Source organism: Neofelis nebulosa, chromosome 11 (assembly GCF_028018385.1).
Source record: "Neofelis nebulosa isolate mNeoNeb1 chromosome 11, mNeoNeb1.pri, whole genome shotgun sequence".
NCBI classification, from domain to species: domain Eukaryota; kingdom Metazoa; phylum Chordata; class Mammalia; order Carnivora; family Felidae; genus Neofelis; species Neofelis nebulosa.
The window spans coordinates 89499166-89512733 of record NC_080792.1 but is presented as its reverse complement, the minus strand read 5'-3'; the positions used below and the strand labels follow the sequence as shown (position 1 = coordinate 89512733).

The 13568-nt window shown below is 43.9% G+C and overlaps 1 protein-coding gene across 9 annotated transcripts in view; it reads right to left on the bottom strand.

Annotated features, from left to right (window-relative positions):
* TCTN2 (tectonic family member 2) overlaps window positions 1–9322 on the bottom strand; it is a 28064-nt gene extending 18742 nt beyond the window's left edge. The window contains exons 1-5 of one of the 9 annotated variants that reach the window (XM_058691461.1): window positions 9123–9322; window positions 8885–8992; window positions 8334–8410; window positions 7300–7495; window positions 3915–4015 (exon numbers count right to left, since the gene is read on the bottom strand). In XM_058691461.1, the coding sequence (XP_058547444.1) occupies window positions 3915–4015; window positions 7300–7495; window positions 8334–8410; window positions 8885–8992; window positions 9123–9204 (564 nt within the window). In that variant the 5' untranslated portion in view covers window positions 9205–9322. Of the gene's footprint in view, window positions 1–3914; window positions 4016–5162; window positions 5232–6154; window positions 6532–7299; window positions 7496–8333; window positions 8411–8884; window positions 8993–9122 lie in introns of those variants that run through there. The other 8 variants (XM_058691460.1, XM_058691458.1, XM_058691453.1 and 5 more) reach the window with 8 other exon arrangements.
* Between the last annotated feature and the right edge of the window lie 4246 nt (window positions 9323–13568).

The following is a 13568-nucleotide window of genomic DNA, read 5'->3' as shown; positions in this document are numbered from 1 at the left end:
CAAGTGGGGAATAAAATAGAGTAAACTTCCCTTTTTAATTGTCACCACCATCCAAACCCCTAGCCCAGAGAAACCTAAAGACATCTCGAGTTTAGGGCAAACAGTCCGTATTCCCTAAGAAACCTTAAGGCCATCGCTGTATTATAACACGACCCAATTAATGTCACCAAGAAGTGACTTCATTCCTGCATTCGGCTCTTCATCCATTTTCTTCCCCATTTCTCAGAGGACTCAGAGAACTAAAAGTTAAAAATGTCCTGAATCCTTTGTTCCCTGACAGTAGGAAAATAACTTCTTAAAAATTTTTTTTCAATGTTTATTCATTTTCGAGAGACAGAGACAGAGCATGAGCGGGGGAGGGGCAGAGAGAGAGGGAGACACAGAATCCGAAGCGGGCTCCAGGCTCTGAGCTGTCGGCACAGAGCCCGACGCCGGGTTCGAACCCACAGGCCATGAGATCATGACCTGAGCCCAAGTCGGACGCTTAACCGACTGAGCCGCCCAGGCGCCCCGGAAAATAACCTTTAACCAAGAACAATTCAAATTAAAAAATTGATCATGTCCGAAGTGATAAGTAGCAGCTGTCCAAAGACATCACTGACCCACATACTAAACACTGCCAGGGGCTGGTGCTGTGTATATCGATACCATATACGACAAACACGAAAGAGGTTAGAAACAGGGCACAGCACTGCAGTCTGGAAGAAAGAGGAAGAGAACACCATATGTTTCTATTGATATTGACAGATGATATGCTCTATTCTTAAATTAAATATAATTGTTATTATAAGTGCAATTGTTGGTATGAGAGTTACAATATAAATAAAGGTCCTAAACTTTCCTTTTCTGTTTTGTAAAACCAACCACGATATAATTGCACTCATCCAAAAACAGGAGTGACTGGGGCCACAGTAAATGTGCCTCTTTTGCAACTCTCATTCCTCTTAAGTCTCAAATAAGGATTAAAAATGTGTATTTGAGGAGGGGCACCTTGGTGGCTCAGTCGGTTAAGTATCTGACTCTTGATATCGACTCAGGTCATAATCTCACGGTTTGTGAGTTTGAGCCCCACGTTCGGCTCTGCACTGACAGCACGGAGCCTGCTTGGGATTCTCTCTCTGCCTTTCTCTCTCTCCCTCTCTCTCAAAATAAATAAATAAACTTTAAAAAAAAAAAAAAAATATATATATATATATATATATATATACACACACACACACACACACACACACACACACATACATATGTATTTGACCTGGATCAGGCAACTTTTTCTAGATATGACACTAAAAGCACAAGCAACAAAAGAAAAACTTGATTAATCGAATTTCAACAAATTTAAAAAACTTTTGGGCTTCAAAGGACACCAACAAGAAAGCAGACACCTACACAATGGGAGATGTTTGTCGCAAATCATATACCTGATTTGGGACTAGTATCCAGAAGGTATAATGAATTCTTACAGTTTAACAACAAAAAGACAACCCGATTGAAAAATGGGCAAAGGAGGGAAAGAAATGAGAGCTTTCCCCCTAAGGTCAGGAACACAAGAGAGATGTCCACTCTCACCACAGTTATTCAACATAGTACTGGAAATCCTAGCCTCTGCAGTCAGACAACACAAAGGAATAAAAGGCATCCAGATTGTCCAGGAGGAGGTCAAACTTTCACTCTTTGCAGATGACATATACTGTATATGGAAAACCCAAGAGTCCACCAAAATACTGCTAGAACTGATCCATGAATTCAGCAGAGTCACAGGATATAAAATCAACGCACAGAAATTGGATGCATTCCTATACATCAATAATGAACTGACAGAAAGAGACATCAAGGAATTGACCCCATTTACAACTGCACCAAAAACCATAAAATACCTAGGAATAAACCTCACCAAAGAGGTGAAAAATCTATACACTGAAAACTATATAGGAAGCTTACGAAAGAAATTGAAGAACACACACAAAAAATGGAAAAATATTCCATGCTCCTGGATAGGAAGAGCAAATATTGTTAAAATGTCAATACTACCCAAAGCAATCTACATATTCAATGCAATCCCTATGAAAATAAGACCGGCATTCTTCACAAGAGCTAGAACAAACAATCCTAAAATCTGTATGGAACCAGAAAAGGCCCCGAATAGCCAAAGTAATGTTGAAAAAGAAAACCAAAGCTGAAGGCATCACAATTCCAGACTTCAAGATGAATTACAAAGCTGTCGTCATCAAGACAGTGTGGTACTGGCACACGAACAGACACTCAGATCAATGGAACAGAATAGAGAACCCAGAAATGGACCCACAAACGTATGGCCAACTAATCTTTGACGAAGCAGGAAAGAATATCCAGTGGAATAAAGAAAGACAGCCTCTTCAGCAAGTGGTGCTGGGAAAACTGGACAGAGACATGCAGAAAAATGAACCTAGACCACTTTCTTACACCAAACACAAAAATAAACTCAAAATGGATGAAAGACCAAATGTAAGACGGGAAGCCATCAAAATCCTAGAGAAGAAAGCAGATAAAAACCTCTTTGCCGTACGACTCAGCAATTGCACTACGAGGTACCTATGCAAGGGCTACAGGTGTGCTGTTTCAAATGGGCACATGCACCCCAATGTTTATAGCAGCACTATCAACAATAGCCAAAGTATGGAAAGAGCCCAAATGTCCATTGACAGATAAATGGATAAAGAAGATGTGGTATATATATATACAACGGAGTATTACTCGGCGAACAAAAAGAATGAAATCTTGCCATTTGCAACAACATGGATGGAACTAGAGGGTATTATGCTAAGTGAAATTAGCCAGACAGAGAAAGACAAATATCCTATGACTTCGCTCATACGAGGAATTTAAGATACAAAACAGATGAACATAAGGAAAGGGAAGCAAAAATCATATAAAAACAGGGAGGGGGACAAAACATAAGAGACTCTTAAATATAGAGAACAAACAGAGGGTTGTTGGAGGGGGTGTGGGACGGGGGATGGGCTGAATGGGGAAGGGGCACTAAGGAATCTACTCCTGAAGTCATTGTTGCACTACATGCTAACTAATTTGGATGTAAATTAAAAAATAAATTAGTTAATTTTAAAAAATGGGCGAAGGATCTAAAGCGACATTTTTTCAAAGATATAAAAATGGCCAACAAGCACATCAAAAGATGTTCAACGTCATTTGCCACTACGGAAATACAAATCAAAATCACAATGAAATACCACTTCACACCCACCAGGATGGCTATCATCAAAAAGACTGTAACAAACGTAGATGAGGACATGGAAAAAACTGCAACCCTTCTACACTGCTGATGATGCAAATGTAAAAACCATGCAGCCACTTTGGAAAATGGTTCCTCAAAAGGTTAAACACACAGTTCCTATAGGACAGAGCAACTCCACCCCTAGGTAATATATCCAAGAGAAATGGAAACACACGTCCAAACCAAAACTTGCACACAAATGTTCATGGAAGCTTCATTCATAACAGCCAAAAAGTGAAAGCAATCCAAGCGTCCGTCGACTGATGAATGGATTGGCAACATACGGTCTGTCCATGCGACGGAATGTGACTCGGCCATAAAAAGGGACAAAGACAGACACCGGCCACAACGCGGATGACCCTTGGACATTTCGTGGGTTCAAGACTCACACTGGGCTCCACGCTGATGGCACAGAGCTTGCTTGGGATTCTCTCTCTGCCCCTACCCTGCTTGTGCTCTGTCTCTCTCTCTCTCAAAATAAATGAATAAACTTAAAAAAAAAAAATTAAAAAAAAACAATCTACAACACAAAACACAATCTTACTTTTCAAAACCCATCTATGAAAAAGCTGTATGGGGAACTGTATCCTTTACATGCTATTGGGTATAGTAACCTTTGTACCCATAATCGAAAAGAGCTTACCTGGTCACAGCAGCAGCGGACATCACAAGCCCCAGCGGTCAAATTACAAGGACAAGGACCCAGGGGTTGATACACCTGGTTGGGAATAACAGTCACATTCTCTGAAAAGTACAAACGACAGAGAAGTCCAGCCATGAAACACTCTGACAAAGCATTGCCACATTTTTGATACTCGAAAGAAAGCTGAATCATTGTTTTACAAATCACCAGGACCAAAATCACACATTAAGGAATCCCTGAGTTATGCATAAACCCTATCTGGGCCTGTATCTACTACTCCAACAAAAACCCAAATATAGGAAAATATGCTAGTTATAACAAAATGAAGTCATGCTTGATCTTAAAGATAATCATGACTAAAATTTACAAGTTAGGATAAAGGTAACGCACTGACTTTATTTTTCAATACACTGAACAATCCTTTTCATAACACAGACTGACATTCCCATTGACCCCTTCAAATGCGTTACCTTTTCCAGCAGATAAAACCGAAGCCATGAGGACATTTCAGAGACATCATCTGGGGGCCCATTTGGCCGCAAGATTATGTCTAATCATGCTACCTGCTCAACCTCATGTCCTATCGCACTGCAGACCCAACTCTTTATATCCTGATTCTAGCTCAAGTGTGGAAGTGTGGGGGAAATTAATAATTTTTACATGAATTGGAAAAGGAATACGTCACATTACATTTCAATCTCCTAATTCAGAATCCAGACAGTAATGTTTCCAGTTCCCCTGCGGCAATTTATCAGATAAATTTTACTTTGAAACTTTACTTTTGTCCTAAGATTGGGTACATGTTGAAAAACTACGTAGCACTGGGTGTTGTATGGAAACCAATGTGACAATAAATTTCATATATTAAATAAATAAATAAATAAATAAATACCGATATAGTAGTTTAAAAAAAAAAAAGAAAAACTACGTAGCAATCACTTATAACAGTTAACTTCAATGACATGACAGTCGAAGCATCTCAAAAACAGCTAATTATGCAGAATTCTATGCTAGAATATAGTAGAACCCCAGTATGTCAATGGTCTCAGGAATAAGGAGAAGGTCTGAGTAACATAGTCTGTTACTCAGGCAAGGGTCTGGCCATCAGTATCATCAAACCAGTGGAATAAAAACAGGGCATTTTAGAATAGGGTTTTACTATGCGATATATAGGTAGGTATCTGTGCATCTACCTATATGTCTCCTACGCCATTTGCTACCTTGGTTGTTCCTAGGCGTACCACGTACCTCCCATCTGTCCTTCCGTCCTTGTTCTCGTTCTGATCTCTGTCTGACTGGGTGCAAAATTTTTCATACCTTCATGGGGTCAGAGCGAACATCTCATAACTACCAATACACAGAGTCTAATTTTCCTAAGTTTGGCTATTTATACAAAGACGTTCTGATCTGTTACCTAAATGCAGTCAAGCATATTTTTTAAAAAGAAGAAAAGTCACCACGTTGAATGGTACAGCTACTAATCCTTCCTGTAGATTTTTTTCAGCACCCCCTGAATATTATTTTTTGGCTTTAAATTTTAAGCATTAGAGAATGTTTGGTTTTTTCTCCTAAAAACAAAACTTTAGACCTTTAAATTGGTCACAGATTCACATGTTCAAAAAACTCAAGAGGAGGCACCTGGGTGGCTTTGTCGGTTAAGCATCTGACTTTGGCTCAGGTCATGATCTCATGGTTCATGGGTTTGAGCCCCGCATCGGGCTCTGTGCTGACAACTCGGAGCCTGGAGCCTGCTTCGGATTCTGTGTGTGTGTGTGTGTGTGTGTGTGTGTGTGTGTGTGTGTGTGTGTCTGACCCTCCCCAGCTTGTGCTCTGTCTCAAAATTAAATAAACTTTAAAAAAAAATTTAACAAAAAAACCTCAAGAGGATCTAAAAAAAGGTACACAGTGAAGTCCTCCCAGCCGGCCCTTCCTGTTCCCACACCACTTGTGCAAATGGCCCTACATGGTTAGCTTCTCAGATAGCCTTGCAGAACTTCCATATGCAAATATATAGTCTCACTCCATGCTATAAGCACCTGTGTGCGGCTGCTTTTTGCACTTGGTAATAGATCTTGGAGATGTTTCCGCGTAAGCACACTGAAGGCAGGGTGGCCCAATGGATGGCACCGTCTGAACATATCTAACCCTCCTCAACTTCCAAAATCACAAGGGGGATCACAGTGAGGGGATGTGATAAGGGAAGCGACAGTGTGGGAGTCTCAAAATGACAAGTGACAGACCTTCGCTACTGAGGACGAACGCTTCTCCCTTCATCCCGGGGGACTGCAAAGGCAAGAGTTGCTACGTTGACTGCAGGAGACAGGGAACATGGTGGTGGCACCTATCAAAGTGGACCTTCAACACTGGCACAGCTACATTCTGTCATTCTTAGAAAACCTGCCGTGTGAACGCGAGAATAACACAAGGCTTTTCGTGCCCAAAAGCAGACGTGCGCAAAAGATATTTGCTCTAGCCACACACCGCACGCTGGAAGTGACTCAGATTCCATCAGTAAGAGACTAGTCAAATACACAACGGTATCTGCACGCGATGGAATATTATGCAGCTATTAAAAAGAATGAGGTGAACCTACATGCGTTTATATGGAACTTATTTATTTTTTTTACCAATTTTTTTAATGTTTACTTACTTTTGAGAGAGGGAGAGACAGAGTACAAACGGCGGAGGGGCAGAGAGAGAGGGAGACACAGAATCTGAAACAGGCTCCAGGCTCCAAGCTGTCAGCACAGAGCCCGACGCGGGACTCGAACCCACAAACCGTGAGATCATGACCTGAGCCAGATTCGGACGTTCAACCAACAGAGCCACCCAGGTGCCCCCATATGGAATTTATTTCCAAAAGGCATAGAATAGTGAACTGTGTGTTATTAGTGTGTGTATGTATTGTTTTTGAAACAAGAGAATACCACATGCTTCCATAAGCATAAATTAATAGGCTGACACTAGAAAGGGAGCTGGAGGTCCAAAGCTTTCACTGAAAATCCACTGGGTTTTTTTTTTTGTTTGGTTGGTTTCTTGGTTTCTTTGTTTGTTTTGTTTTTTGTAAACTCCTTCATTAATCTTTCCCTTGACTTTTTTTTTGGTTTTGGTTTTAAGATGGAGTCATAAGAATCAAGACACAGAAACAAACCTCACTCTCTCCCTTTCAGGCAGTCTACAAAGATACAAACGGCACAGCGGAATAAGATAGATCCTAATTAAGTGCAATAATACAAAGTAGAAACTTCTAAAGTAAGAAAATTAAACAAAAGGAAAGTAGGCTGAAGAAGGCAACACTGACTCCAGAGCAAAGCGGACAAAGGGCACGGCACGCACTCAGAACCCGACAGGCAACGTTCGGCGTGAATGTTTGGACTTGACTTGCCTGATGCATTCTGGGCCAAAGAAGAGTTGGCGTAAATCTCCACTCGAATGAGCAGATGTGCTAAACAGGACGAATTGTGAGATGCCGAAACCAGAAGAGTTTGGACAATACACGGGGGCTCTGAGAAGGGATCTGTCTCGTTAGCGGAACACCCTTGCAGACCCCTCTTCAGCCTCACTGTCACATCCAACGCGCTCTGAAAGGAAAAGTCGCTGCACTTTTTAAGGTGACTCGACACAGCATGGATAATTATAAGAACACACAATGGAAAACACAGCAAAATCACACAGCTGCCTCAGTTCACTTTACGAAAGGAAAACCGTACGCAAAGCTGCCATCACTCAGCCAGTAAACCTCTGGCAATTCGTAAGCCCTGATTCCTAATCCTCAGTTTAACAGAAAAGCAAGCAAGTCTGATAAATTAACTCAGTTTGTCCAGCATCTTTTTAGTTTTTCTTTTTTATCATCCTATCAGCATATCAGCAGAAGACTAAATACACACATTAAAAACTCAATGAAGAGTCCCCAGTTCCTGGGGTGCACACAGTCGCTTTCTCGTCCATATTTCCATCGCTGATGTCTTGCACATACTAGGCATTCAATAAAACATTTATTAAATGAGAGTTGTTGTTTTTTTTAAGTAGTCTCCATGCCCAGCATGGAGCCCAGCGCAGGGCTTGAACTCACGAACCGTGAGATCAAGACCTGAGCTGAGGTCAAGATTTCTGAGTCACAGACCCATTTGAAAATCTGATGGAAGCTGGCAACCATCTCATGAGGAAAATGCACACACACATAATGTTACACACAATTTCAGTGAGTTCACAAACTTCTTGAAACCCGTCCAAGGACCGCTAGCCCTACCGTAAGCACCTCTGGGCTGGAGGGGCGTCTCCTCGATCTGGTAACCCGTAGTCTCACAGTGGTTCCAAGCACAGACAAAACCATACCTTGTCCAACCAAAACAGCACTGCAGAAACACTAAATGTGGGTCTCCGCAGACGCCCCGGGAAAAGTTTTACCTCTGGCCTTACCACACTGGGGGTCACAGTCAAGCTCCAGTCTCCCGTCTCATTGGTCAGCGCTCCACAAGCTGGAGTTGGCAATAAGCCTATGGGGGAGAAGATTAGATTGCAAGGAGGCAGTATTGCCCAGCAGCTAAGGGTGTGCATGCTGGAGTCAGGCTCCCTGGGAGGGAATCCTTTTCCAAGCCTGGGATTGGGCCCTTCACAAGCTGTGCGACTTTGGACAAGTAACAGCCTCTGGGAACTCTCCTGTCTTCGTGTGTTACAGACATGAAAGTGTATTACTGTTCTTACTGGGGAAATGCAGTGATGCATGTAAACCACAGGAGACAGGCAGCTCAGTGAACGTGAGCCATTACTGTTTCAGGCTTTCTTTCACCAAGCCTGTCCGTCGGTCCTCTCTGGTCCACAGCAGCCCGCCATTCCTGCTCCCACGCTGACTTTGCAGTGGACAGCGGCCGGGGCCCCAGGGGATGCCACCTCCTGGGATGCCACCTCCTTGGGCGGCGTGGCCCTGGCCCAACCCCCACCCTCCCCACAGGGAGGGCCGGACTCCTTACCCTCCTTGTCCTGCAGCAAGGCCAGGGACACGGTCACATCCTCGGTGCCTCCGACCAGGGAAGCGCTGACCGCAGGGCCGGTCATACGGATGAAAGCAGGGATGAAAACTGGGCGGGAAAGGAGGGGAAGGGCGGAGTTACTAGTTGCAAGGGCACCCGGAGGAGTCCCAAATCTGGCCCGTTAAACGCCTCGTCCCCAACCCACCCGCCCTTCGGGCCCCTGCCCTGCCGTACACACCCAGGTCCCCCCACAGCGGCCTCAGGACGCCCAGCAGAAGGAGAAGCCCCAAGAGCAGAGGGGCCGGCGGCGGCAAGCCCATGCCTGGGGCTCGCGCGGCCCGCTTCACAAACCCGCTCCCGCGCTAGAAGCTGGGACGCTCTGTACGCGAAGACTGGGCCCGCGGCGCCCCGCCGCCGCCATCTTGTCAAACCAACCGGAGCTATGGCAACCACCAATCGGCCGCGGGCCTGGAGGAGCGGCGGGCGGTGACTGGGTGGAATGCAGCAGAGAGCCCGCCCCCAACCCGGGGCCGCAGCATCGCGGCCCCGCCCACGGGGCCCTGCGCCTTTAAATCTCGATCCTGAAAAAGTAGGAGTCCGCGTCCCGTTTAAGAGAGTTAGTTCAGTCACGCACGCAAAAGCGAGCCTGCCTACAGACACTGGCTTCTAAACAAGCTCCTTAATAAACGTCATTTCTATGGGGACTTTGGGAGAAGGACAAAAAGGGGATGAGGCTGCAGGGCTGTTGAATTGTTTTTATTATGATTCTCCCAGCGTTTCGAAGAGTGTTTTGCTGTTTGTATTTACCGCACAGAGCTGTCAGCACTCGAGAGTAGATCTGATCGAAGAACACTAAACGTTTTGCCCAGCATTGGGGCAGACACAAAAGTATCCCAGTTCTTACGTCACTAGCCTCAAAGCATCTCAGACATTGTTATGGTTCAGTGACGGCGTGCCGACGCTGAGGTCGCTAGGGGACCGGGGGCAGGTCACCTGACCTCTCTAAACTTGAGTTACCTCCTCTATAGAAGGCAGATAATGGTCTCTCCCTGATAGGACAGTGTGAGGATCGGCAAACCTAACATTCTGAAAGCAATCTGAGAGCTGAGGTTCTACAAGGGCCCGGCCCTGGGTTCCACCTTGTTCTTACGCTCTTGCCAAATCGTGGATTGTTGCAGCTGTAATCGGCATGATATCCCCACCACCAGCCCGCACATCAGCTCCTCTTGGGGGATCGCCAAGTGTTTACGTCTCCCGGTATATCTGGGAATAAAGCCTAGAACGTTGCCAACAGCGGGGTCATCACTTAACCTATTGCTGCTATTTACTCATCATTCCTGAACAAGAGAGTAAAAGCATTTTCACTGAGGAAAAATTTTGCGTTGAATGACTTTGAATCCCTGGGTCAAAATGCTTTCACTTTAGGGGAAACGTAAGAAAGGAATTTAGGCAAACACTGTTCCTGGGGGTGTTTTCAATGTACTACAAATCTTTATTTTTACTGAGTTCTACTTTGCTAGACCTTAACTTTGCTGCCATGCTGTCATATGTTCTACGCAGACATAGTACCATAGTTACCTGTATTGGCGTGTGTCACTTGTCAGACACTCAAAATAAAAACATTTTAGTATTTAAGAGCATGTTACAGGTGCCTGCCTGGGTGGCTCACTCCGTTGAGCGTCCGACCTTTGCTCAGGCCATCATCTCATGGTCTGTGAGTTCGAGCCCCGCGTCGGGCTCTGGGCCGAGGGCACAGAGCCTGGAGCCTGCTTGGGATTCTGTGTCTCCCTCTCTCTCTGACCCTCACCCGTTCATGCTCTGTCTCTGTCTCAAAAATAAATAAAACGTTAAAAAATAATATTTTGGGATGAGCACTGGGTGTTACATGGAAACCAATTTGACAATAAACTTCATATATTGAAAAATAAGAAAAACAAAAAAAATAAAAAATAATAATAAAAGCATGTTATCATTTTTTGTTCTGATCAGAATAAACAGTATGTACTAAAAGTATGTTTTTATTTTCTGCTTTTGGTTGCATTAAGCTTAATAGCTTAATAGTAGTGAAATGAACTATGGATTCTAGGATTTACAATAAAAAAAAAAAAAAGCTTCAAAAGTTTTTATTTTTTTATTTATTTTTATTTTTTTTTAACGTTTATTTATTTTTGAGACAGAGAGAGACAGAGCGTGAACGGGGGAGGGTCAGAGAGAGGGAGACACAGAATCTGAAACAGGCTCCAGGCTCTGAGCTGTCAGCACAGAGCCCGACGCGGGGCTCGAACTCAAAGACGGTGAGATCATGACCTGAGCCGAAGTCAGCTGCTTAACCGGCTGAGCCACCCAGGCGCCCCTAAAAGTTGTTTTTAAAAACTGTCATTTGTGGGGCGCCTGGGTGGCGCAGTCGGTTAAGCGTCCGACTTCAGCCAGGTCACGATCTCGCGGTCCGTGAGTTCGAGCCCCGCGTCAGGCTCTGGGCTGATGGCTCGGAGCCTGGAGCCTGTTTCCGACTCTGTGTCTCCCTCTCTCTCTGCCCCTCCCCTGTTCATGCTCTGTCTCTCTCTGTCCCAGAAATAAATAAAAAACGTTGAAAAAAAAAAAAAATTAAAAAAAAAAAACAACTGTCATTTGTGAGGTACGATATTATTAAAATTAAATAGGAAAGTTTTCTTAAAATTATTTGTACTCTGTCCTATTAAAATGTAGGCATAAAGTTTCAACTATTAATGAAAAGCCCCGATTTTTTTTTTTCAACGTTTATTTTATTTTTTTTTGGGACAGAGAGAGACAGAGCATGAACGGGGGAGGGACAGAGAGAGAGGGAGACACAGAATCGGAAACAGGCTCCAGGCTCTGAGCCATCAGCCCAGAGCCTGACACGGGGCTCGAACTCACAGACCGTGAAATCGTGACCTGGCTGAAGTCGGGCGCTTAACCGACTGCGCCACCCAGGCGCCCCGAAGAGCCCCGATTTTTAAATACTGTACTTCTTATATAAAAATGTCATTGATGGGGGCACCTGGGTGGCCAAATTTTGATTTCAGCTCATAATCTCACAGTTTGCGAGATCAAGCCCCCTTATCAGCACAGAGCCTGCTTGGGATTCTCTCTACCTCTCTCTCTCTCTGCCCCTTCCTGCTCATGCTCTCTCTCTTGAAAATAAATAAAAACAAACTTTAAAAAAAAAGACAGGCAGTGTGACCTTCCTCTAGGAATTCTGCTTCGATGTATTTTAATGTTTATTTTTATTTTTTTTAATGTTTTTTAATGTTATTTATTTCTGAGACAGAGACAGAGCATGAGTGGGGGAGGGGCAGAGAGAGAGGGAGACACAGAATCCGAAGCAGGTTCCGGGCTCTGAGCTGTCAGCACAGAGCCCGACGCGGGGCTCGAACTCAGGAACCATGAGATCATGACCTGAGCCTAAATCGGATGCTTAACCCACGGAGCCACCAGGCACCCCTCAATGTTAATACTTAAGCTTAACAATGGCCTGACCTCCAGGGTCCTGTAAGTCTCCTTTACCATATAAACATTCCTCTGGCACCTCCTGTATCTCTCCCCTCCACCCAAGATGTATGTCAGCAATCCTCCTCCAAGCTTGGGGCCCACCGATCTACATCTGAAGGGTCTCATGGCTGAGGTTTTACTAGACGCTAGTATAGTATACGACCTTTGCCTAACAGCAGGGAGCCCCAGGTCCTGGAAAGGTTGCTTCTAAATTCCTTAGAGACCTCCACTCTCCCTAATCCCCTCCCAACTTGAAAGTATACGACCAGTCACTCCTCACAGCCCCGGTGCAGCTTTCTGCCCACGGGTCCTGTCCCTATGCTTTAATAAAACCACCCTTTTTGCACTGAAGAATTCTTTCTTGCCCATTTTCTCTGAACCCCAACATTTTCACATCATATTTACTCTCTTCTCCATCACTGCTGGAAACGTTCCATGCACTCTTCCGGGAATCACTAACGGTCTTACAAATCATCTTTGGATGATTTGAAATAAACAAAATAACTGTTTTTAAAACATGGGAGCAGGAATCTTTTTGTAGATAAAGTCCAAGAGACTACCTTAGAATTGAGGATTGGATAATAGTTATAATGTTTAACTATCTACTCAATAAGGGAATAATTTCATGGTTTTACAATTAACTATTATGGGATAATAAAGGTCCTACTTCTATGACATGAAAACATACATTACACCAGCTTGCTTTATCCAATGAAAATACCAAATAATTAAAATTGTGCTGATCTTGCTCACAAAATAAAATTACAAGCAAACATCCAATCTTCCTTCTAATAGTTTCAGACTTAGAAACTTTGCATTAAATACTTCACACCAATCTATTATTATGCAGTATTTCTAACAATATTTTCATATACAGTTTTAGCCAGATTTGAAATTAAAGTTCTTCAGAGCCTCCTTGTTAGGTCACTTGGTAGAGCATGCAACTCTTGACCTTGTGGTTATGAGTTCAAGCCCCACATTGGGCATAGAGCTTACTTAAAAAAAATAAAATAGGGGTGCCTGGGTGGCTCAGTCGGTTAAGCATCTGACTTTGGCTCAGGTCATGATCTCACAGTTTATGAGTTCGGGTCCCATGTCGGGCTCTGTGCTGACAGCTCAGAGCCTGGAGCCTCCTTCGGATTCTGTGTCTCCCTCTCCCTGTGTCCCTCCTCCA